A 27313-nucleotide genomic window follows, 5' to 3' on the forward strand; every position below is an offset into this window, starting at 1 on the left:
AAAATCCTAGAAATGTCCTAAAGTCCTAGAAACATGTATGAGGGTGCTGCGACTGGCCCCTGGCCTGTCTGTCATTTTGCAAAAGTGGCCCCCAAGTAATGCAAATGGAGTTACCCTGATGTACAATATACTAGCAAGCGTTTTCTAGATAATCTCAAACATTGACATTTCTGTACTACATTTCTACACCAAGGCTTCAACCTACAACCATTTTTAATAATTCTGCCATTGTTTTCAAGAAAAATTAATAATCTTTTTTTTTTTAAAGATTATTTTGGGTGCTTTTTGCCTTTATTTGGTAGAACGGCATAAGCATTAAAGGGGGAGAGATGATATGCAATAAAGGGCCATGGTCTGAATCGAACCTGTGGTCGCTGTGGGGAGGACGTAGCCTTTGTGCATGGGGTGTCCGCTATGTGTACTTCCCTAAAGGTCAATGTGACTTCTTTAAGTCTATCTGACCAACAGTCCAAAAACTGAAAGCTATTCAGTTTGTTTTCACATATGACAAAGAAAAGCATTACATTTTGCACATTTAAGACTCATAAAACCAACAAGTGTTTAATAAATTACTATAATGATTATGGTACATGAACTTGCACTCTTATAGCCAAGGTGCCACCTGCTACTCGCTTTAGATGTTTACACGCCCTCAACAGCCATTTGAATACTTTAGCATGCTGACTGGAGAAGTTGGGAATTGAATTGCCGATCTTGCTATTAAAGGACGTCCAGCTCTACCTCCTGAGCCACAGCCATCCCTCAAAGTAGTTGCTGATTAATTTTTTGTTGATGGACTAATCAGTTAATATACCAATCATTGCAGCTCACACCAATTAACATGCTTATCTGCAATAAGCTGGCTGATATATATCGGCCAATTTATTGGTTAAGCTCCATCAAATAAGTATTGAGGTTCAAAATCCAACTTTAATGTAGATTACCCATGTTATAAAGCATGGCCCTCTCCTCCCCTGGTGGTGATAGAAGCAGATTTCATTAGATGGATTCATCCGGGGATCATCGCAGATCCACTCAGGATGATTATGAAACTGTAAAAGTGCCAAGCTCATACTTGTGTCCCCGCTGAGTTCTTCCTGCCCTAGTACTAAAACACTCAATGAAGACTCACAACCATTAAGAGCAAAGTGTTTCTTAGAAATGATTTGTTTACCTCTGTGCTGGTGCTTGCCGTAGCCCGAGGCATTATATTTTCAGGTAGTGCATCCATCCATCGTCCATTTGTCTGTCCATCTGACAGTCTGTCCGGCCCATTCTTGTGAACGTGATATCTCTTGAACACCTTGAAGGAATTTCTTTAAATTTAGCAGCACGCCCACTTGTATTCTAAGATGAACTGATTTGATTTTTTTTTTTGGTCAAAGGTCAAGGTCACTGTGACCTTTCTCCTTTTATCTGAATGTGGTATCTCATGAACGCCTTGAGGAAATTTCTTCAAATTTGGCACAAATGTTCGATGAACTCAAGAATAAACATTCAATTTTGGTGATTATAGCTCAAAGTCAAGGTCACGGTGGCCATATGTCCTTGACTTTCTTGTGAACGTGATATGTAGTGAACATGGAGGGAATCCCTCAGATTTTGGAACAAATGTTCACTTGGACTCAACAATTAATTTATTAGACTAAATTGTTCAAATGTCAAGGTCACTGTGTACTTGCATTCTTTACCTTCTTATGGATGCAAATTGTCATGAACACCTCAAGGTTTTTTTTTTTCTTTTTTCAAATTCGGCACAAACGTTCACTTTGACTGATTAGATCTCGGTGCTGAGAGGTTGACATCACTATGACCTTGTGAAAGCAATATTTCTCATGAACACTTTGAGGGAATTTCTTCAAATTTAACACGAATATCTACTTAGTAATAACAACAAAGTGATTAGAGTTTGGTGGTCAACGGTCATGGCCGCTGTAAACTTGCATCATGCTCATTTTCATGATCCCAATATTTGAACAAGGCCTTGAGAGAGTTTCCTCAAATATCAACCTGACTGGTGCGCGGAGGCATACAACAAGTGTTGCAGTAATTGCAGTTTCTGTTGTGTTTGCTAAGTCGACTACTTCGACCGACTTGTCAAACGTGTCTTTGAAGACAAAAGAGCACAGCAGAACACACTGAGAGAGATCCTTTCTAAACCGAGTCTGTTGTGAGAAGAGATGGTGCCCGTGTTTAATGTGCAGTCTAATTAACAGACCAGATGTGTGAAAACAGCGAGTGGAGGTGTGTGTGTGTAGCTGTGTGGTGATGTGTTTTCAGTGGTGACAGTGAACCTGAGAGGGTGCAGAGTTCGCATTTATCCGACACATTTTTTCTTTCTGCCAGCTGTCTCTGTGCGGATCTCAAACGCTTCACTTTCAAACGCCAGTTTGTCTCTGAATCTGGAGCATGCTGTGTCTTACTGTTCTCTACTGTACACTGACTCTGCTGCTTTTCCTGGCTTCCCACATCACACACACACACACACACACGCACACACACACACACACACACACACAGCTGGACTTCCTTTGCAGTGGAATTGCAATGTCAGCATGTGTGAAGCAGGAAGTGGATGGTGAACTGGGTCATTGTCCAGCCACATGCACACACACACACACAGACACACAACACACACAACACACACAGACACACACACACACACACACACACACACACACACACACACACACACACACACACACACACATACAGACATACATACATACATACATACAAATTTAATTGCTACTGCTGTGAGCTCCCACTGTAACATTTCTGATTTTAATGTCTGTGAGTCCTGTCTCTTTGCGTTGGTATATTTGAGTAAGAATTCAGATCGGGGCGGCCTCGAGCTCACCTGCTATAGTGTGCGCCCTATATGCAGCGGCCTGGGTTCGAATCCAGCCTGTGGCCCTTTGCTGTGTGCCATTCCCCTTCTCTATCCCACATTTCCTGTCAAAAATAATCTTTAAGAATTCAGATCTTTTCTTAATATAGCATTTTTGTTTTGAGATGTGAAACTGAGATCCTGACTGGGCCTGTTAGTATACTGTAGTTTATGCTTCTGATTAAAAGCCAGTGATACCACTAGCTTTGCTCAGCTCTCAAAAGTGTGATGTTGTTCGGGCTGGACCCGAATATTTGGCTATTCCTATATTCAGTATTTGGGTAGATATTAGGTTTTCAGATTAGGGATTCAGATATTTGTTTTTTTTTTTTTGTCTTTTCAGAGGACAATGTCATTTCAATGTTTGTGATGAGAAAAAGTAAATAAATACATCTAAGATTAGTTAGAGTTGGTATGCTCTGCTTCTGTTTCACTGGGCTTTGAGGTCATTTGGAGTAGTTTGTAGATTTATAATAATTTGTCCATGATAGTAAAAATGCAGCAGGATGAACCCCCCCCCCCCCACAGCACAGAGCAGGTGAATTTTAATCTTCCAGAGTGAAGACACTTGCCATTTAAAATGCACTAATTTAGAAAACTGGACACAGACACCTGTTCTGAGAAACTGTCGAGGTTTTTTTTTTTTGACTTTTGACAAACTTTCACAACCGCTTTCATGCCGTCAGATCATCGGGCTCTCCCTCACCTAACGCTGAAGCTCTTGGGCGCATGGTGTTTCTCTCTCATCTGACGCCGAGACTGTTGGGGGTCAGGACCGCAGGTCTCCCCCTCACCTGACAAAGAAGCTCCAGGGCGCATGGTATCTATCTCTCAGCAACCTGACACTGAAACTGTCTATGTCGGGGGTCGGGATTTGGTGGCGGTGGCCTTTATTAATTTAATAAAACAACAAAAGCTGTTGAACAGCAGTCCCCCCCATCCCACCGACTGAAGCCTTGATTATTTGCTGTTGATCAAGCCCAGAAAATGGTATTTGGGACAGCCTCAGAGATTGTTTGTTACCAGCTAGTCATCATTGATTCAAACGTCCCTTTCCACATCATGTAACTGCCAGCAGGAGTGTTAATTGGTCTGGTATGGCGCAATGCATTCTGGTAGTTGTAGGTTTTCTAGCTTTTGAGCAAAAGCTAATTGCCTCATGCCAATGCAATGTCCTTTTTCTGATTTTTCTGCTCATGTAGCACCAGTTTCAATAGTATTTACCTCTTGCGACAGCACAGACTAGTTTTATGTGAGGGCTTCATTTTAAACTGTTGAAATACCTCACCATAGGTGTCAATGAGGTTTTCTGCTTGTGTGTTCAGCCCTGTGATTGGTGAGCTGTTCATTGTTTACTTCACCTCTTACCTGGTGCATGCTGGGATAGTCTCCAGCTCCATAGGACCCTGCAAAGCATGAGTGGGTTGAGGGTATAATGGACATATAGTACACTTGTGTCCCCTGTCTGTCTGTTTGTCCTGTACAGAGTGAAGGTGTGCTGTGGACTTTGTGCTGCAGTCAGGGAGTTTCCCGGGCTGGGAGAGTGTGGCAGCTGTTTTACAGCCGGCCTCTGTGACGTAATGGGTATCATTAGCCACAGCTACATTTAGCATGAGTGAGCTGTAACCAGTATAATACTGCACTGAGCGCTGAGGCACATTGCCATAGCTCTGCTTTATTTTGTCTCTTTAGCTCAGCAGAATACAGACAGTCACACACATTTCACTTCCCCTCATGTTATGGCTCATGCATGTTGTTTCATATGTTTTCTTCACATCCAGTCAACGTCTCGATATTGTTGCTTTCTCAGCTGCCTTTGTGTTTGCACATATCTGCTATATGTAAAATGTGTGTATTAGTGCATTGTATGTAGACACCACTGCTGTACACAGAACATTAGAAAAGTCTTTACAAGTCATTGAATTTCACAATCATGTTTACCAGGCATGGGAAAGTCATAGAAATAGTAATAATCAATAAAGTTTTGGAAAAGTAATGCAGTTTTATTGTGTGTAATGAAATTGTTACTATAGTCTCTGTGAATGACCTATGTTATGTAGCATAAAGGCAAATGTATTTTCTGATCTAAGGTAAGGTAGCATGCATCATTTTGACATTTTTTTACATTACCGACAGTGAGTTTAATAGGAGAAGCACCTGTATTTATGATGGCATTGAAAAACATATCTTTGGGTCTTCTAAATCGCCTGGTATAATGTAGTATCGTGATACCGCCTGAGCCTATGCGTTCCACAGCCTTTGTGTTTTTGTGCACATAGCTGCTGTATGGAGAATGCAGTTGCATTGTGTTTGTAGCTAAATGTTTCCCAGACCACATTCAGGAGTGGTCTGGACTGACCACACTGGGGCACTATTATTATTTTTTACCAAGTTATGGTTTACTGAGACAGTATGTATATAGTCCACTCTACAATGGGTTAATTTTGGGTTTTAATGTTGGGGTTAGAAAAATGATGTCTTTGGTCAGTGGTCAGGAAATGAGTCACACCACTGACACCACTGCAAACAAAACAGTAAGAAAGTCTCAAACTTTCATTTACTACCAGACAACCTACGTGAATATACATTCAGCAGCTGAAGACAAATGTTTCAGATATAAATAGAAGTTATTCTTTTACGGCTCCATCGCTGGAACAGACCTGTCAGTGACTGTTGTGCTCTCTAAGAAGATTACTTGGTCTTGTGTAAATGTCTGCTGCTCTCGTGATAACTCTCTGCAGGGCAGAGGTCACCTTACTCACCTGTGGTGTCCCACTGCCCCTGCTGTCACACACACATGGATTTTAAATTTACTGAGGTTTGAGTAGATGCGTTGTATAATGATACCAATTTGAGGAAACCACAATAAAAACTCAGTGAGCATACATTTTTATTTGTCTGCAAAAAAGTGGTCTTTGACAGAAGACTCTGACAGAAGGGCAGGGGCCAATCACAGCAGTCTCATACATGGGTCTTGGATTTTAGGACATTTCCAGGATTTGAGGATTTTTCTTGTATTTAAGAAGATTCCTCAGATTAGGGCATTTCTCAGATTTCAGGACTTTTCAAGGACTTTAATAAATTCCTAGGATTTTAAGATATTTCTAGTATTTAAGAACTTGTTATATGATTATAGGATATTTCTTGGATTTTAGGACATTTCTTGAAATTTAGGACATTTTTTGGATTTTAGGACATCTCTAGAATTTGAGGACGTTTCTAGGATTTTAGGACATTGGGGTCTTAGCTGGGACCTCTGTTGGGGGGGATGCGGGGGATCCTCCACTGGAAATATATTTGATAAACAAGCTCTATTTTGATGTTGTTTTATGTACTCCTTGTATCAGATACTAAAAGTACAAAATCAATTCCAAGTGTGAATCATTTATTTTTACTGTGAATTAGAGAATGGTTGGGAGGCTCCCTGACACCCTACTGGGATCCAGATGTGGCCCGTGAGGTGAAGTTGAGTGTCACTGCACTGAAGTTTGCTGCCTTTAAGGCGGACTGGGAAAGAATGCTTTCTACTAACCACTGTGTGTCTGGTATTTTCTCTAGGAATTGAAGAGGGAATCCAAAGAGGTCAAGGAACCAAAGAATGAGCCAAAAGAGGAAGTGTCTCAGCCTCAGAGGAGAGAGAAGAGTGCAGGAAATGTGGCCAACCTGGTTCAGAGAATGAGCACTATCGGCATCCCAACTGGTGGCTTCCAGCCTCAGCCACCAGCTGCCTCAAAGAGTAAGCTGCTGTCATTTTGTTTTGGTAAACTAATACCTGCAAATGCAACCCTGATTCCAAAACTTAAACTTTTTTTCAATTGACCACAGTAAAAAGACAAGATATTTGATTTTCAAACTTAATTCTTAACTTGTTAACTTAATTGTTTTCCACAATTAACTCATTCTGAATGTACGCCAGCATCACACTCCAAAAAAGTTGGGACAGGTGCAACAAAAGAATGGTGAGGAAAAACCACCTGGAACATTCCACAGCCAAACAGGTTAACTGGGAACAGATTGAAGTATCATGATATGGAATGAAACGGGGAATCCTCAAAAGGTGGAGGAAGCATGGATGGTCACATTGATGACGATTGAAAATGCAGAAGACTGCTCAACTGATAAAAATTAAAATTGCTGCCAATCACTGACATATCCCAGGCTCTGATAATCAAAGAACAATCTTCTCAGCATGTAGTATTTTGAAAATAATGAATGTTTTTTTCCATCTAAAAACATAGTGGCATCATGACGAAAATCTGGCATTTAAAGGGTTAAAATGAATGAATATTTGATGTTGATAATTAGCACAGATGTTGGCTGAAAAGTAAACTCAATGAAAGAAGAAAACAATATTAATGTATAATTTTTTTAAAAAACTCCACCCAACAGTCCCAGAGGCTCTGCATGGCCCTCCCACTTCCTGGATTTACACCTTGCTTGCTTTCTCACCTGACCCAGTTCTCCTGACCCCCCCAGCACTCCACAGGAGACAGAGACATGCCTGTACACATAGCCAGAAACACTGGCACCAGCTCACATGCACATGGGGCCATACAACAGGTTTGTCGACTAACTGCTGTTTTGTGCCTCTCACAGAGCCCAAGAGGAGACAGTGCAAAGTTCTGTTTGACTATCAGCCGCAGAACGAAGATGAGCTGGAGCTGAAAGTGGGAGACATCGTAGACATCACTGAGGAGGTACGGCTAATGCACGCATTGACTTGACATAGTGTAGATCTTGTGATGTGTATGCACCGTTAAACTAAGACCTGGCCAGCCAGCCTGCTTGTTAGCTGATGGAAGAGGGAAAATGCTAGTTTGATGATGGATAGCTTGAGAACCAGTACTGCTCGCTATGGTTAAAAGCGTCACCTGGAAATGCTTCTGAAGCAAACTGAGTTGTATGCCAAAGGTGTTTTAAAGTTGGGGCCGAGAGGAATCTAATAATTGAGGCATTATGTGTTTATCCCTATACTGTTGCAGCTGGTGAGGGTGGAGCTCATTTATAATCTATCTACAAATTTTTATGTGCTGCTTGGTAGTTTCATATGTAGTAATAAATCATCATGTATTATTGATTATATTTTGTATTAATACTCTTCAATTTAACTAAAGCTTTAAAATAAATGTTGTGCAGTAAAAAGTACATTATTTTCCTCTGAGATGTAGTGAAGTAAAACTTTGAAGTAGCAGAAAATGGATCATTTATTTGGCAGGTTCAGTATTGTGTTGTATTGTCTTTTTACCAGCCCTTTGAAATCTGTAAAAATTGATTTGATTCCTAACAAAAATATGGATAGAAGGCAATGAGCAACATAACAAGACATGGACCAACCCCTCCCCCCAAAAAAATAGTAAAAAGTCACAAGAAAATTACCTGAAAATAAGCAAAATAAAAACAAAACAAAAAAAAGTTTAAAAAAAAGAAAAAAAAAAATCACAACAAACAAACAAACAAACAAAAAAGAAAACAACAACTGATAAGAAAATGACCCAAAAAAGCAATGGAAGTTCTATGTTTTTTTTTCACACACAGTTAAGTATATACAATCATGATGATTATAATGATCATTTTCTGGACATATTCTCCTTAAAAAAATAAAACAAAACTATTTTTCAGGTCTTTTTCTTTTACTTTAGGTAGGTCTTTTACCTTTTACTAATGTTGCCGAGTTGCTCACTGCCTCTGTCTCATGTATATGAATGACATAAAACCAATTTGCTCAGGTTTTAGAGGGTTAAACTGCATGTAAAAAGCATCTGGACGCAGCACAAAAAAACCTTATGTCTTCTAGATTTCAAAGGGTTAAAAATACCTTGATTATATATATGTGTTGACATATCTGTAGCGTCTGACTGTATGTTCAGCATTAGTGGCAGCAGTTGGATCTGACGACAGCTGCTGAGCTACCTGAGACATCACTCGCTGAAATATAGAAGACACTCGCAGCCACCAGATCGTTCTGCAAATAAAATGACAAAAAAAAAAATCACATTAGCATGTTGGGCGGTGCATATCTGATAATATCCACTCTGTGCAGGTTGAAGAGGGCTGGTGGAACGGCAACTTGGGCGGCAAGTCAGGACTGTTCCCCTCCAACTTTGTCAAAGAGCTGGATGCAACGGCAGAGGACGGAGAGACCAACAACACGGCAGCAGACGAGGCTGGTAAGAATGCACGCAGCAAACAAGCAGCGCCTCAGTCATGGGTACAGCCTATGGGGGGGAAACATCAGAGGAGGTGCACAGGAAAGGTAATCCAGGTTAGATATGATACTGAAACAGAGCCCACGGCAGGTGCAATTACTCCTAGACTCAACTGCCAACTGTCAGTGTGTGGAGCTTTTACCCTTTGAAAACTGGAGCCACATCCCTTGTTTTTCACTGTTTTCAGATCCCTTTGAATATTGACCAAAATGGTGTGATTTCTGTCAAAAACAGGGAAAAGGGCAATGGGCAACTTGGTAAGAAATGTTCAGCATTGCAAGAAATTAGTAGATTAAAAACTTATTTTTAAAAAAAAAGCTATGGTAAAATAGTAGTTATTATTATCATAATTATAATAATTTAAAAAATGTATCTATTTGACTAATTTTCAGGTCATTTTCTTGTACTTTTTTACCAATTTCTGACCAATTTTTGGGTCATTTCTTCTTTTGTTGCTCATTGCGGTCTTGCAATGTTTTTGAAAGATATCAAGCCAATAAGCTCAGGTTTCAAAGGGTTAAAATAAACTTTATGTTCAGAAACACAGCAGGAAAAAAGCAGGTACACCCTGCATACTTGTGGTAAATCAGCTGTGGTAGCTGCTGGCATCACTTCTCAGAGAGCAGAGGGGATGACCTCCCGTATATGTCACTGAGACATTTACTCTCAGTTTGAGATTGAGAATTGTTTATGCCGTATTCTAACCGGTTTTTCAGGTTCTTGTCTTTTTTATGGCCTTTAACTCATTGTGATTGTAAAGTGAAATGTAGTAATGGAGTTGTTTAAGTGTTAGAGCAGCTCAGCTCAAACAAGCCTCAACAAGAGGTTTGGCTGAGTGTTCAGTCTGCAGCTGCATGTTTCTGAGCCTTTAGTCTGCTGCTTATATGACTGGGAGGTACAGCAGCTCTTTAAACACCTCTGTGTGTGTGGTGTGTATGTGTGTGTGTGAGCATATTTTAGGATCCACAGCTTGAGGATAGATATTAAAGGTTATATTTGCAACATTTAAAGTGAATTTCCAGTCAGTGTTGATGGTAGGTGTAGTAAATTGAAGCAATAAAATCATCATTATGTGACAGAGAATCTGAGTTTATCGGAGTTTTATTGCAGTGCCTACATGTACAAGGACGCATTGCGCCTGAGCTTCTGATGCCGAACCCCCAAATACTCCCCAAACCTGCCCAGTACATGGAGGCGGGGGTCTCAAACACAGCTTTGTTTACAAAAAGTAAAAGAGTCTGAAATTACTTTTAAAAAAAACTCTGCAGTGTTATCAACCTCAAACAGGCCTTACAGTACAGTGCCTGGGAGCTGTGTGTCACCACTACAGCCAAAAGCTATCACATTGTTGGCTAAAACACAGCAATAGCTGACAAAAATCCTCACTGGCTGATCATCTGCTGTCTTAGCCTGCTGCTTGTTTATTCTAATTCATGTATATGATCCAGAAGAAGGTTTTTGGTAAGTTTCCAACTGGTGACAGTAAGCCCAACAACAAGCTAAATTTAACCCAGCAACAAGCCAAAGTTAGCCCAACAATCGGCGACAGTCAGTCCAACAACTGACAACAGTTAGCCCAGCAACTGGCCCAAGTTAGCTCATAAACTGACAACAGTTAGCCCAGCAACCAGACACAGTAGCCCAACAAATGGCCACACTTAGCCCTACAAGGGCTAACTGTGGCAAGTTGTGGTGTTTGTTTTTGCTTATTACACAGTTCTAGCACCCTCCGGTGGCTGAAAAGGGAATAAACTGTGTTTTCAAATAGAAATCGTGTCTCCAGCCCTGAGTTTTGCAGCAGTAGGCAGAGCAGTAGGGTGTGCTTCTTTTGGATTTACTGTATATCACCATTTTGTGTTTTCTCTTCAGATGGAAGTGGACTGGAAAGCGCTGCCACCCCCACATCACCTCAGTCCGCCTCAGGGAACGGAGTCGTTGCTCAGCCCAAGAAGATCCGAGGGGTCGGCTTTGGAGATATTTTCAAAGAAGGGTCAGTCAAACTTAAGGTGCGACTCCCCAGCCCAGAAACCGAGGAGAAGAAGGAGAGAGTAAGTGTGATGCTCAGCAGTTTCATTTCAGCATAACCCGACACCTTTTAGTTCCCATAATTAAAACGGCAGCAAATGAAACGAAACATTATAAAGTAGCCCTGGGGTCAGTGCAGCAACAGCTCATTCATTTCTTGCTGGTCTAGTGTTTTGTGTGGCGTTGTCTTCTGTAGGGATTTAGCGGTCTTAAAGCCAGGGTTCCCCTCCTCATGTGCAAATGTTCCACAAAAACAAGTTCCCTCCTGTCACTATTTTGCAGCAGTGCTGTCTAGCATCCTTGGCTTAGCCCCGCCCAAAATGACTCCCATTGGTTTAAAAAAATACAAACAACCCAGAGTGTATTTTTCCCTTAACGTGGAATAATGATGGCTTCAGCCAGCCCTGAAAGATTATGTGCCCCTGTGAGCCTCATCCTCCAGACTGAAGAGAAATAAAACTCTTTCAGTTATATTATTAAAAAACAGAGGAAATTTGTAGGAAATTCTTCTTTTGAATTTATGTCACGAAAATATAATTTCTAAGACCTTTTTCAGGTCATTTTCTTGTTTTTATTTTTGTTTTATTTGACACTTTTTTTTATGTTTGCTAATTTTCAGGCCATTGACTTGTTTTTAATTTATTTATCTTTTTCAACTACCATGCTAATTTATTTATTATTTAAGTTATTTCTTGTTAAGTTGCCTTCATCCAATCTTTTTAAAAAGAAATCAAACCAATTTGCTCACGTTTCAAAGGTTTAAATGCTTGTGAAAAGATAAATTACGTTGATCCAGGTTTCAGAAGATTAAATAGGCCAGTTATCTTATTTTTTTAACCTGTCCACGGAAAATATTACTAGTCCGTATTTGTATAGCGTTTGTAAGATATTTCATTTTCATGCAATCAGTGCGGTTTATTTTGAGCTGACACCCTCAGGCTGTTGCATGTCTCTTGCAGGACAAACAGCTCGGCATCACATTTGATTTAGCAGCAACTCATGTAAATCAGATCAACTGCTGCCGAGCTTTTTTCCATCTTTAGTCTCAGTACATAAAAAAACATGCAAAGTGTTGCACTCCTGACAGTAAGCTGCGGCAGGCTATTTGCGTAAACATGGCCCTCAGTCTCAGTAACATCTCCTAACTCCTAAGGGCTTTTTTTTTTATTCCCTGTGTTCTTTGTTTGTGTGTTGTTTTGGAGGAAGTGTCCCGGCTCAGCCTGCCTGTAGCCTGCCAGACTGACCTGTATGAGAGCTCTGCTGTTTACCGTCTACACTGAGGGAACAGACCCAGATTCATGGCCACTTTCTGTTTGTTTTCAATACATTTGTTTTGCTGTCATCAGCATGTGTCCCTGATTTCAAATTTAAACAGGAAATACCATTTAACTCTTTGAAACCTGGATTGACATCCCTTTTCTTGTGCTGTATTCCAGTATTTAAACCTTCTAAATCTGAGCATATTGGTTTACTTTTTTTGAAAACGTTGGAAAAAGGCAATGAGCAACTTGGCAAAAACTCTTCTGCAGATGGCAAGAAATTAGTGGATTTTGAAAATTGTTTTTAAAGAAGAAGGAAAGTGTCTAAAAATCCATATCTATGGTTAATATTATAAAATAATATATTTTATTTTTTATTTTTATTTTATTTTTCAGGTCATTTCCATTGTTTGTTTGTTTTTTCTTTTTTTTGGTGCTCATGTGTTCTTAAGTTGCTCATTGCCTTTTACTTATGTTTTTAAAAGACGTCAAGTCTCTTTTCTGAGGTCTTACAAGGTTAAAGTGACACACAGTTCGAGATCCATTATATTTTAGGCCGTGTGGAAACAATGAATCTAAATTTAGAAATGGAAAACCAGAAAAAAACCCAACTTTAGACTAAAAAGAACTAAAAAATTCAAAACACTATTTTGAAATTGAAATAAGCACAATGAAGACATACTCAGTAGAGATGTGCCCAAATCACAATACATTTTTCAGAAAAAGCACACATCATTTGGATGGAAACGGATATAAAGTTGCTTTATCTTGTAAATAAGGACTTAATGATAACTGTTAAATAAGAGCAAAATAATGGAACTGTAAACATGCATTAACAATTGTGATTCATTGTGATTAATTATTGAAATTCAGCAATTAAATGCAATTTAAAAAAGAAAAAAAACAGTAATCAGCAACATAAATAGAAAATGCAGCCATTTAAAATTGCCCCGAAGCCAAGATAAAAAAATATTATAGACTCTCCCCAGTGCTCAAAAAAGTTATTTAACATGCCTCCCTCTTTTGCACCCCCCCCCCCATAGTTGATAAACACTGCATGATTTTGAAACATTCAGTTCTAATTCTTCATAATTTTTCATAAATAATATACATTTTTGAAAATACTGTTACATAGTTATGAAAAAGAACAGCTAAGGAGTATCGATGGTTCTTTCAGAGAATTTATGGTATTTAAAATTTGTCTCAAAGTCCTTGAAAAGTCCTGGAAATTTTGGTATTGGTAAAAATGTGTCCTGAGCATGTAACTTCAGCCTGAAAGTGTCCCCTCTTTTCCTTCTCTCTCCTCTTCACAACAGCCCTCACTCTCTCTATCACTACTAACATGGCTTCCTTCACTCTCCTCCACTCCTCACATCCCACCACATGTCGCATGCTCTCACACGCTCCTCTTCACGGCCGTAGATTTCTCCATTCGGCCTTGAGGTCCTGCACCCCCCCCTCTGCCTGCAATGGGATCAAGGACAGAACGCATCCTGATTCTTTCTTTATCTGAAAAGTTGTCTTACACTCCTGTGTGGTGCTGTTAGCAGGTTATGCATTCACTTCTGTTAATACCACAGCAGAGTTTCATCTCCTTTATTTCCGCGAAGGTTTCTTTTTCACTCACTATCACTCACAAGCTGTACGATCAGACATGCTTTGTCAAGCAGAAACGGCACAAACCTTCTGTGTGTCACTGCACCCTTTCTTTCAACATCTTCTACGGTCCTTGACTGCTATTAACAGCATCCGTCCGACACATTGATACATGGCTCCTTGAAACTTGAGCAGACTGGCTTGATTCCTTTCAAAACATGGGATGAAGGCAATGAGCAATGAAAGAAGAGATGACCCCCAAAATTAGTACAAAATTTGTAAAAACTACAAGAAAATTCCTTGAAAATTAGTCAATAAAACAAATTCTGTAACATCATTTTAAATATTTAGTAACAATTATTATAAAAATAGATTTTCCCTAGCCTGTTTTTTCATGAGCTTTTTTCCTTTTTCCATAGATATTTTTCCCTCGCTTCTCTTTTTTTCCCCTAGATGTTTTTCCTTTATCTTTTTTCTTTATCCCCCCTAGATATTCTTTCATTCAACTTTTGCCCTATTTTTTCCCCCTAGGTTTTTCTTTTTTTTTTCCTCTAGATATTTTCCTTTGCTTTTCTTGATGTAATTTTCTAAATGTACTTATTTCTTGTAATTTGTGGGACATTTCTTACCAAGTTCCCTATATCCTTTTTGCACAGTGTTTTTAGAGGAAATTTCACCAATTTGCTCTGGGCTTCAAAGGGTTAATAGTACATAGTCATGATCGGATCAGTCCGCTCAGAAAGTGTCTCACAGGCAGGACTCCTCCACATGAAGCCACATATTCACTCGTGCGATAAATCATTTCCATCTGTATGGTTTGCTTCATTTTAGCCAATCCCATCATTACCATCGGCTGCAAAGCCCGCCCATCCCAACACCACAGACTCGCAGAGAGCGGACGGAGACGGCAAGTCCAAAGGTAAAACACCGTCACAGGACAGTGAGACGGAACGTTTGACGTGTGTAGTGCATCTTTCCTGTGAGTGTGAGGGGGAAACGTTTCTTTTCTTTCTGTCCTGGTTCCTGCTGAACATGGCATGCTAGCCTTGTTAGCTCATTTAGCATCTGTCATTAGTTACAGCTCCACTGTGTAGTTTGGAGACGATGAAACTTCACTTTTAAATCCTGAAAATCAAAAACATTTAATTCATGTGAGTGAGTTTAAACCTGGCATTGTTTGTGTGTTTTGGAAGGTATGACGAAAAATGTGTCGGCTGTCAGGCGGACCAGGATGAAGACATTCTGTGCTTATCTGTTTGTTACATGAATAACAGCCAGCCGTATGTGCACATCTACTGTACTCTCTTTAAAATCCTTGTCATTTCTGTTTCCCCAGCTAAAGAGTACTGTAAGGTCATATTTGCTTTTGATGCTACAAATGAGGACGAGCTAACCATAAAAGAGGGCGACATCATCTACATCTTGAGTAAGGTACGTTCTCACTGCTGCTGCACTCAAGATATATCATTAAAGAAGTATTTCACTGCTGGACAGATGGCCTTTTTTATGAAACTGGTCTGTCTCTACAGCAGAAAGAAGCAAATCCTTTTGAAATTGGTGCTACATGACCAGAAAAACACAGAGAAGAAGGACACTTTTGCTCAAGAGGTAGAACAGCTACAACAGTGATAGTAAACTTATGGCCCGTAGGCCAAATCTGGCCCAAAATAGGCATCTGGGTGGCCGCTCAACCCTTTTCTTTCACGTAAAAAGTGAAGTGGTCCACAGTTGTTTTTGTACTTTTAGTGTACTGAAGGTGCCAGAGTGCATAAAACAGCAGCAGGTGAGTTTCTATATTGAAAAAGTACCAGTGGAGGATCCCCCACACCCCCTGACAGGTCCTAGCTAAGATCCTAATGTCCTAAAATTCTAGAAACATCCTAAAATCACAGAAATTTCCTGAAATCCTTGAAAAGTACCAAAATCTCCAAAAATGTCTGAGAATCTGAGAAACATCCTAAAATCTGAGAAACATCCAAAAAAGCCTAAAAATGTCATAAAATCCAGAAAATGTTTTTTTTTAATTTTAGAAATGTCCCAAAACAACCTAAAATCATAAAAATCTCTCAAAATCCTAGAAATGGACTAAAATCCCAGAAAGCCCCTTAAATCCTAGAAATGTCCTAAAATCTTAGAAATGGCCAAAAATCCTAGAAATGTCCTAAACCTCTAGAAACATCCTAAAATCCCAGAAATTTCCTGAAATCCTTGAAATGTACCAAAATCCCCCAAAAATGTCCTAGAATCTGAGAAACATCCTAAAATCTGAGAAACATCCAAGAAACCCTAAAAATATTTTAAAATCCAGGAAATGGCATTGTTTTATAATTCTAGAAATGTCCCAAAACAACCTAAAATCATAAAAATCTCTCAAAATCCTAGAGAAGGAAACATGTATGGTGCTGCTGTGACCGGCCCCTGGCCTCCTGTCATTATGGAAAAGTGGCCCCCAAGTAAAGCCAGTTTACTGACCCTGCTCTTAACAAACTTACTGTCAGCAGCATTTCTGTGTCACACCTCTGTCTGAAGTGGTCTCTGCTGATGGCTTTGATCCAGGAAGCGGGCACTGAGTCCGTTCTGGAGAGTCACCGTCACTCAGGAGGAAATGATTCCATGGCAACCAGCCAGCACACACACATCCAGATCCACAGGCTCAGCTCAGCTGCCTGACATGCTTTGGAGGTCTGAGGGCTCTGATTCAGGAGCTCTGGCTGACAGCAGAGAGCTCTCACAGAGCCATGACTCCTCCAGTTTGCCTGCCAGGACTCTTTTCGATAAGCTACCGCCATCTAGTGGACTAAGTACAGAAGTGCCTTTAAAATGACCAGAGTGGTTTCTGCTGGTATTGGTTTCTGCTCGTTGTGGAGCCGTTTTTAATCCTGTTTAAGTTACAGAGACACCTGTCCATCTTCCTTCCTCCCTACAAAGCAGAGTGACGTTCAGTATCAGAGGCTGCTGTATTTATACGCTTTTTTCTTCCGAATCTGCCTCTTGCTGCAAAAAAAAAGAAATGTCAGGCATATTAGGCACAAAGTGGCAAACATTGCAAATTGATTCCATTCTATCCCCGTGACCATTTTCTGTTTCTGTGGGCTCCGTAACAGGACACCGGAGAGCCCGGCTGGTGGCGAGGGGAGATCGGAGGCAGAGAGGGTGTCTTCCCTGATAACTTTGTCACCATGCTGACTGAAGCAGACAAAGAGGTAAGATCACACATGCATGGCATTAAACTGCTGAAAATGACTTTATAAATGGTTTGGGTCATTGATTTTAAGCAAAACTACCAAACCAATCCTTCAGTCCCAGCCTCTTGGCTCTGAGGATTGGCTGCTTGTCTCTCTTTTATTAATATATAGTGGATTTTGAGCTCTTGGTTGTACAAAACAAAACTGGTCGTAATTGTGTGCTGCCTCTTTCAATTCAGAGGTTTTTGTGAGTCCTTGCACACTGAGCAGGCAAAAGTTTTACTTTCAGTGCGCCTGCCATTCTGCAGCTCTGTTTGTGTGCTCCGGCACTGTGGTGCTATACATAACTGAGTGATAGCAATATTCAGTAGAACGCCTAATGAACGCTCCAGCTACAAAAATGGAAGATCTTTTTGTGATGGCTGATGTTTTCTTTGTGGTGGGCCGGCACAATGAAATGAATGTTTGGGGAACCTGCTGTAACAGCTCTAGATTCTGCACAGGGCATCTTACAGTGCATTGCTTCAATAACTCTAACAACATCCCATAAAGCATACAGCGGGAATACTCAACTGGCTTTTCTTGGGGGACACTTTTGCAAAATGATGGGAGGCCAGGGGCCAGTTACAGTTTCCCCATCATACAAGGATTTTAGGATATCAAGAATTTTAGGGCATTTCTAGGACTTTAGGACATTTCTCAGATTTTAAAATGTTTCAAGGACTTTAGGATTTTAGGACGTTTGTAGGATGTTTCTAGGATTTCAGGACATTATTAGGGTTTTAGGATTTTTTTTTATTTTGATGCTGTACTATACACTCTGGCATGTTATGTGTACTAAAAGTACATCAACAATTCCCAGTGTCACTTTATTTTTAGTGTGAATTAAAAAAATGTTTGGGGAGCCACCCAGCACTCTATTAGGGGCCATATTTGGCCCCTAATAGAGTGCCTGTTATGACATGCCCATTTTTCAACACTCAACTCAAATTCCTCCCAGCGTTAGCTGTCCTGCCTGCTCAGTCTGTTAACCCCGCTGCCACCTGGGAAAAGATAGAGAAGCATCCGCTGCCAAACCATCAGGCTACAGAGCAGCTTTGTTTCCAGGCCGTGAGAATCCTGAATTCCTTCTTCGACTCTAAAAGATGTAGCAGGATTTAGGGACACATTTTAATTTCATTTTGATAACATAGTTTAAAAAAGGACTAAAAAAATCTACCTTCTACTTACCTTCTATCCTGTTCCACTTGGAAATACCTCCCCACACTGAAGCCAGATACTCTCCTAATGCAGTTTCATCTGGACTTTACCGTTTGGTTATGAACTGGCCCCATTTTGCAAAAGTTGGCCCCAGGCGGAGCTTGTGGAATCTCCCTGCCTCCCATCACCTCATTAACATTATGGAGCAGTAAGCACAGCTTCTGTTTTCACAGCACTGACACAGAGATCCTGTTTGATTTCTAAAGGCTTTGAAGGCCACATGGGTAATAAGGCCTTTTGATAATCATCCAGATGCCTGTTAGCTGGCTGCTAACAAGTGTGTTCCAGGTCTCTTTCATGATGAGTGAAGCAGCTTCAGAAAAGGAGCTTCAGGTCATGTTCATGTGTGTGAGTGGATAGTGTCAGTGCTCTCTGCGTGTGCTGCATGTGAAGGCTCACTCTCACTCATGTCTTCTCTTCACGTAATGGACACAACAGTCCTTTGAAGTGTCACCACATATATTATTACTCTCTCATATCCTGTGTCGTAACGTTCATGTTTCAGGCTCCCACGTCGAGAGGAGCGGTGAGATCGTCTCCGAAGCAGGAGTCAGAAGAGGTGAGCTGTCTGAGCCTCTGAACACAGAACAGCACTTACAGGATGTCAATCCTCTCCATGCCATAAATCAATCAATTTCAGGACATTTCTAGGATTTTAGGACATTTCTAGTATTTCAGGACATTTCTAGGATTTTAGGACATTTTTAGGATTTTATGATGTTTCTTGGATTTTAGGACATTTCTAGGAATTTGGGACATTTTTAGGATTTTATGATGTTTCTTGGATTTTAGGACATTTCTAGGAATTTGGGACATTTTTAGGATTAAGAGGTTTCTAGGAATTCAGAACATTTCTTGGATTTCAGGATGTTTCTAGGATTTTAAGGTGTTTCTAGGATTTAAGGATATTTCAAGGATTTTAGGACGTTTCTAGGATTTTAAGACATTAAGGTGTTAGCTAGAACCTCTGTCGGGGGGGTGCAGGAGATCCTCACTGTCACTTTTTTTTTGATCAGCAAGCTCTGTTTTGATTCTGTGTTTAAGCAAGCGGTGTCACGCTGTGAATCACTTCATCTTTACAACATCGGATGCTTTCCAATATATAGCTCTGTGGACTCAATGTTATGGCGTATATCCTGGGTATGGACTGGTTCCAGTTAAAAACTGGGAGAAAAAGGGAGAGAGGATGTGTACACAAAGAAATTTCCACGTGCCTTCTGTCTTCCTTCCATTTCTCTCTCTCTCTCTTTCTTTCTTTTTTTTCTTTCTCTCTCTCTCTCATTTAAAATGCTCTATACGGAGATGATATCTGCGTTTATGTGATTTCATGTGTAGCATTATTTCATGCTTATCAGGATTCAGTTATCCACGCTGTGATCCTGAACTGAGCTGTGACTCACTGAGACGTCTCTTTAAAGAACATATTTCTGCTTTTCTGATAAGAAATAATTGAAGGTGTTTGTGAGAATGTGTAAAAACAGTTGAAGGATGTTATTGAATTGTGGTGAAAGCATATTGTTGTGAGTGTGCTTGGGTGTCACGCTGGACCCACTGATTAACCCTCTCAAAACAGAGGGAGGTTGTGTGCATGCAGCCCTTATTAGGGACTGTTTGGCTCATTTTGTGCACTTTTCATTCTTCATCTTTGATATTTTTGGCTGGGTTCATGCATATGGCATACATTTTGCTAAAATAGTGTATTTTTGTTTAATCTGTGAAATTCCAGCTCAGCTCCTACAATAAGTCTAAAATCCACCGTGGAAACTAAATTGTTACATTCAGACTTTGGCTTACGGAGAAAATACATGCTATTTCCTCTAGGTGCACTGTCACAATCAATGTTGCTGCTAATCATCGACATATCCCAGACTGTCATCATGAAAAAACAAAATCAAATTTGCATGTAGTATACTGAAAATATATATATTTTTTCATCTAAAAACATAGTGATATCATGGTAAACACCTGGCATTTAAAGGGTTAAAATTCTGTCAGTTAACCCTTAAGAGATCGTAGGGACATTTTATGCCATTCAAGTTTTTATTTTCAAGCCATTTTGGCTGTGTTGAATGAATATAGCTCAAATTTGCCAGAGGATATTCATTTTTTAAAGATTTTAGAACTGTTATCTCAGTTCCTTAAATTAGCCTAAAATGGCTAAGCTACACAAAAACCGACACATTTGATCCTACGACAAAAAATGTCCAATTGAAAACCATTGAAAATGCAATTTTTGATCCCAGATTTATCTTAACATAAACTAATGCATTCCTTTATGTTAAGATTTCATTATGGACTACTAGCTTTCAATTTTTTATTTTTATATTTGTCCACCAGATGGCGCTACTTATTCCCATTCAAAGCATGCAGCAAAATTTCACACTTTTTTTTTACAGTTTTCTGGAAGGGTGCCTTCTCAAATGATAGGTATGTGTTGCTATTGATGTTGGATAACGGTGTGTGTGTGTGTGTGTGTGTGTGTGTGTGTGTGTGTGTGTGTGTGTGTCCAACTTCATAAGTCTTTTCTCTTAGAAGGCCACACTCATTAGTGCCACACAATCACGTTATAAATTAATTCAACAATAAAAACGATGACTTTAATCTGCCACTGCAAAAAAAAAAAACAGTGCATCAAAATCAATGTTGCTGCCAATCATTGACCCATCTCAGGACCTAATAATAATAATAATCAAATACTCCTTAAAATGTATTTTATGGACATTATTTTAGTTTATTTGTTTTTTTTCCATAAAAAACAGTGGAGCTATGTGAACATACTGGCATTTAAATGGTTAAAATCCCATCAGTATAATTAATATTTGATATGTATATTTCAAGCTGAAGTAGTTTTAAAAGACTGACTCGTTTAAGGTAAAAAAAAAATATTAATATATAATATTTTTACAGCACTTTTTGGGAAGCTGACATTTTTTGTCATTAGGGACAAATGTGTTAGGATATTAAAGGACCTCTTAAGGATTATTCATTATTGAATATTTATGACTAGGACTGATGTTGGTTGAGAAATAATTAACTCAATGAAAGTAAAAGATAATATAAATGTATAATTTTCTTAAAAGCTTGATTTTGAGTGTATTTTGTGTGCAGAGTGATCAGAGTGTGTGTAATATTGTAGCGGGCCCTAAGGGTTAAATAGATGTAAAATAAGAACCATAATAGCTATAGCATTCATTCTTTTTGCAGCAGATAGCTCAGGCTTTTGTATCCTCGTCATCACACCATGACCTTATGTTATCTTTCCATATGTGGCGCACAAAGATGGTATTTTGCCATAATTATGGCAGAATTTCCTGCAGATAACCACAGGAGATCATTGTTTCCGCAATTATATAAACCCCCAAAAACCATAACAAGTAGAACTTGCATTCATTGTTTTTGCTGTATAAAGCTGAGGCTTCTGTTTTCTGTTTCATAACGTTTCCCGCTCATAATAACGTCATTACCTCATGGTACTTGAGGTGTGAAATCCATAGTGGCGCCAGAGGAATAAATGATGACCGCATCACGTCTTTGCACTCTGACTAAATACTGTACATAATTCAAATAATTTATGGAGTGTTGAGAAATATTTCTTTTATGTTTCTACACTTCAGGATTTTTTAAATTATTATTTTTTTAAAAAAATCTTTTTAAAAACATAACATTTTTGTATATATTTTATTAATGACACAATTTCAATAACTATCAATTATCTTGTTTCAGTGATTTACATAACCTTTTATCTTGTACAGATTTTAGGGATTTTAATCATTTGAAGGTACTCTAAGAAATTAAATTACAATAAGTAGGCACTGGCAGAGTATTTCTGTTGCAGAGGTGAAAGGGTTAAAATGTTTCATATTGAAAATGCCTGGCTGATTTACTAGATGTCCGCAGTCAGTGCGTCACTGCTGCTCATTCTGCCCACAGGATCTCTGACTCTGTCTAAGTCAATAATGTCAAAAAGCCGCTGTCAGATGTTTTTGACACGTGCCGTCAGTGATGTGATGAAAGTTCCAGCATCAGATTTCTGTGTTTAAGATAATAGACGTCACTATGTGTTAATGACTCATCCTTCCCCTCTTATGTCACGCTGACCTATTTCTCCTCTCTCACCCTGCCCCTCTGCCAGAAGCCCAAGAAGCCGCCTCCACCATCAAAAAGCATAGGTAAGTAACACCTTCCAGCCTCCACCTCATTAACCGCTCCTAGCGACACACGGTGCCGCTCAACGCGTCTCACAGTGAAGACGCTCCAACAAAAGCTTGCACGCTGTTCCATACATTCACTTGACACAGCCTCAGAGCACTGCGTCTTATCTTGTTGGCTACAGCATATTTCATGGCAACAGATGTTCTCATTTCAATTAATTGTGTCAGTTATCAGGGCAGAATGAAGTGGTTTTTATACCTCCACGCCGGCAATGGCCACGGCCGATGGATGTAAACTGTAAGTGCATATGAACTGGTGCAAAGAGACACACAACGGCCGAAATTCTTCTGTCAGAGACTGGTTTACCAGTACCATCAGTCTGTGATGGGCTGAGACTGTCATAGTCAGCAAGACCATCTAAGTCAAGAATATATATACATACTATATATATATATATATATATATATATATATGTATATATATATATATATATATATATATATATATATATATATATATATATATATATATATGTGTGTGTGTGTGTGTGTGTGTGTGTGTGTGTATTTGTGATACTTTCTCTATATGAAATACATACTCCAGGTAGTTTATACTACTGTTCTTCATGTGCCATTTGTCTCTACGTATTGTATTACTGTCACTATACTTTTAGGATCTAAGAGTAATTCTAAATGCTTTTGAGGTTTTAGATTAGAGTTGAGTTGCAGGATGAAATCTAATTTTATAAAATTGTATGTCTTTTAATGTCTGTGCCATTATTTACAAGCTACGTTTTTTAAAGCTTATTTTTACTTGAAATCATTTTTGTATCTATATTTTTATTGACTCTGTGAATTAACTGTGGATGAATGAATGAACGAACGAATGCTTCCTCAGTAGGACGGCTCCTGCAGAGGCTAGACAATATTCTAGCAGTGGTGCACAAATTGAAACAGGCTCATTCGTGTTGTGTTTACTGTGATCAAGAGAAGAGTCCGTTTGAAAGCCCCCCTCGTGTTATTTATGACCTCGCAAGTGGAAAATCTGTGGATGATTCATCTGTTGTTTTCTGACACTTTCAGAAATGGCTCAGGCCATGGAGTGAAATTAAAAAATATATATATTGAAGAGAAAGTATAAAAAAAAAAAAAAAACAGAAGTAAGTGACCTGAAAAAAAGTTCTTAAAATTTGTAATAATTCTGTAACATAATTTTAAATTTGTAATTATGATATTCTAAACATTTTTGTGGGTCCCTGAGTGCACTGCAGGCAGAGCTCTTAATGAGTTCCTTTTTCCACAGCAGCAGTTCAGTAAACTGTGGCCTTGACGCATTTTGTTCTCTCTCGTAGACACCTTGTGGGCTTTATAGATCAACAGTGAAAATGTGTCACTTTAGTGCCTGTAGACCTCCTGTCAACAGTGATTTAGCACCACAGTGGATATGTGCAGGTGGCAATGCCTCTTTTTTTAAATAAAAAGAGTATCTGCTGGCACTGTCAAGGTCCAGAACATGAAAGTGAAAAACAGCACAGCTTGATGGAGGTGCAGTGTTACTGTTAACCCTTTGAGACATGATGAAATTGATGGGATTTCTCTCAAAAAAGGAAATGAACAGCTGCATTTCAGCACCAACATCTACAGTTTGCAACATGCACACTTGCATCATTGGTTTCCTGTCTGCACAGGAAGTCACAGAGTTTGCATTCATAACCTTTAACCACAGCTTTAGTGTGTGTGTGTGTGTGTGTGTGGGTGTGGGTGCGGGTGCGCGTGCGTGCCTGCGTGTCTGTGCAGGACTTCCTGTCTGTATTGAGATTGAATTTATTAGACGTAATGTCAAAAATGACAAAATAACGACAAAAGCACTGTTTCTTTGCCTGATAGAGATCAATTTTATATCTGTGTGTATGTGTGTGTATAACTACATGCTTTGTGTGTGTGTGTGTGTGTGTGTGTGTGTGTGTGTGTGTGTGTGTGTGTGTGTGGGGTTTTCTTCATGTGATTGTACTTGTGAAAGTGTGTGTTCTTTGTCGTTGTCTGCCGAGTCTTGAATCAGTCGGGTCAGAAACACGAGGTGACACTCTGTGGACCATGTTTTGTTTTTCAGCTCCCAAGCCGGAGGTTCCCAGCGTCGACAAGAAGGCCCACCCCCTCAGGCGAGAGGACAGAGGTATGACTCTCCAGCTTTTCTCCTCTCATCCATCTTCACCCTCCTCTCCTGATTTCATCTTGACCTTTTTTGACAGCTGTCCAAATTGTGAGCACTTGTTGTGAGTGTGACTGGGCGTTTCACTGGACCCACTGTGGTTAACCCTCCGATACCAGAGGGAGGTCGTTTGCATCACCCTGCAGTCCTTATTAGGGACTGTTTGGCTCATTATATGCACTTTCCACATGTGTCACCACTAACTCCACTGCTGAGTTGTGGAGGCAGGAGACGTCTGAGACTTGTCCAGTACCAAAGTACCAAAAGACATAGTCCTGCTCCTGTAGGAATCAGTCCGCTGTCACTGATGTTATTGTTCATTACATTGAGGCGGGGGGGGGCTTAGTAGTTAGTCAGTTTATTCAAAATTATGTTCAAAAATAATTCTATTTTGAAGCACTTTTTTCCAGTCATTTCCTTTTTATATAGACTATATATATATATATATATATATATATATATATTTTTTTTTTTTTCTTTTTTTTTTGTTTTGTTTGAATTTCATTCATTTCTTTGTCATTTCTTCTGAAGTTGCTTATTGTCTTCTTCCCATGTTTTTGAAAGTAATCAAGGCAATTTACTTAGGGTTCAAAGGGTTAATATATAAGTTAGGTAGATTAGTTCAGGGGCTTCCAGCCTTAGTTTGGCCCCTCTAAGGGTCACAAAATATATAAAATAAAACTTAATTTACTTCACAACGGGGAAGTTCTCTCGATACAGCAACTCAACAGTCAGAGGCCGAGAAAAAAAGCAAAAAAAATAACCAAGTGTGGAAAAAAAGGATAACAATATTACTAAAATACAAATGAGGTCAAATGAAATAAGATAATATAAAATCTTTTTACACTATATACAACTTTCACTTATTCAGATACTGTATGTCCATGACTGATAGTAAATAATAACAATAATAATAAAACATTTTATTTATAGAGCACTCTTCAAGAAACTCAAAGATACTTTACATGGTTAAAAGGATCAAAGAATACAATTAAAAAAATAAGATACACGCCAGGTGACGCGGGGTACACCCTGTACAGGTTGCCAGACTATCACAAGGCTGACACATATAGACAGACAATCTTTCACACCCAAAGTCAGACTTAAGGGCAATTTCGAGTCACCAGATAACCTGCATGTCTTTAGAATATGGGAGGAAGCCACAGAACCCAGAGAGAACCTATGCATTATTTTAATTATAATGATCTTATATATAAAATTGTGTTACACACACACACTGTATATATATAGATTTAAAAAAAAGAAACCATGAATCATTTTTTCCACTGAAACTAAGTTGTTTGTGGTAGTTCTGTGATTGCAGGAAGTGTCGGCACCTGAGGTCAATTTATTTTACTCACGTAATCACATCTCATGTGGAGGCAAGCTTTGTCAAATCATTCTTGGTATGGAGACAGACGTGCTGTCAGTGCAGTTTCTTTCTTACTGTGCGCCACACAGGAAATGTGCTCTGTGTGGTTGTGTTTGTTTTTGTGTGTGTGTGTGTGTGTGTGCGTGCGTGTGCGTGCGTGTGCGCGCGTGTGCAAGAATCTGCTGATATTGCTGGTTCATGTCACTGCGCAAGAACTCAGACTTCATCAGTTATCTTTTCAGAATTCAGTTATCGTTTACAGTTTAGTTTTAGTATTTTTATATAAATATAAAAACTGATATTAATAGAATAATAATAGCTCATTTTTATATAGTTCTGATAGGGTGATGGGTAAGATTAATGTACTGGTACAGCAGCATTTTAGCATTTTATTGCCAAAAAAAAATGTTTTCTCTGATTTTTCTCCCATGTTAAATTATTGATTCTTTTTTTTTTTTTACCAGTTACCTTCAGAAGAGATTTAAAAACATTCAGAAATCTTCTTTTTTCCTACTTTTTCCCTTCATAGCAGAAAAAAACATTCTCCTCTCTTCCTTAAATATCTCCGTCAGGCTATTTATTCTCAGTCCCAGTGTAGCGTATTACTCTTGTTTTTTTTTTTCAACTTGCAGCACAGGCGCTGTCAGTTGTCATCACTCATTTAATCAGTTTCTCCTCACATATTAGGTACAGCTAAACCTTAGTAACAGATGCAGATTAGAGGAAGCATTTAGAGCATGACAATCTCATATATATCTGATGTGACACTTACTCACTTCGAGCTACATCGAGACGTTTACGGTCCAGTGTGTAGGATTTAGGGGGATATATTGGTAGAAATGTAATATAATGTAATGAGTATGTTTTCTTCAGTGAATAATCACCACAGAATGAGAATCATAATGTTTTTGTCACCTGAGAAGGAACCGTTCATATCTACATAGGAAGTAGGTCCTCGTTTATGGAGATTGCCATGTTTCTACAGTAGGACAAATCGAACATCGGTTCTAGATCGGGACATTCACATTTTTCACATTTTTGCTTCAGCCACCATCGTTGGCAGCAATGAGAGTGACTGCTTTTGTTCAGTGTTTTTACTGGTTTACTAGAGATCATTTGGCTCCCTCTACAAACGTCCTTAACAATGAAGTAATTCTAAC

The 27313-nt window shown here is 39.2% G+C and overlaps 1 protein-coding gene across 2 annotated transcripts in view; it reads left to right on the plus strand.

Moving 5' to 3' along the window:
• Positions 1 to 27313, plus strand: part of cd2ap (CD2-associated protein) — a 78582-nt gene that overhangs the window by 27342 nt on the left and 23927 nt on the right. For both annotated transcript variants that reach the window (XM_042503550.2, XM_042503549.2), the window contains exons 3-12: positions 6449 to 6626; positions 7487 to 7587; positions 8931 to 9057; positions 10966 to 11144; positions 14808 to 14895; positions 15313 to 15407; positions 17081 to 17179; positions 18927 to 18980; positions 22554 to 22590; positions 24683 to 24745. In XM_042503550.2, the coding sequence (XP_042359484.2) occupies positions 6449 to 6626; positions 7487 to 7587; positions 8931 to 9057; positions 10966 to 11144; positions 14808 to 14895; positions 15313 to 15407; positions 17081 to 17179; positions 18927 to 18980; positions 22554 to 22590; positions 24683 to 24745 (1021 nt within the window). The remainder of the gene's footprint in view (positions 1 to 6448; positions 6627 to 7486; positions 7588 to 8930; positions 9058 to 10965; positions 11145 to 14807; positions 14896 to 15312; positions 15408 to 17080; positions 17180 to 18926; positions 18981 to 22553; positions 22591 to 24682; positions 24746 to 27313) is intronic.

This window comes from Plectropomus leopardus, chromosome 16, assembly GCF_026936395.1.
Source record: "Plectropomus leopardus strain MGB_pleo_1.0 chromosome 16, ASM2693639v1, whole genome shotgun sequence".
Taxonomy (NCBI): Eukaryota; Metazoa; Chordata; class Actinopteri; order Perciformes; family Serranidae; genus Plectropomus; species Plectropomus leopardus.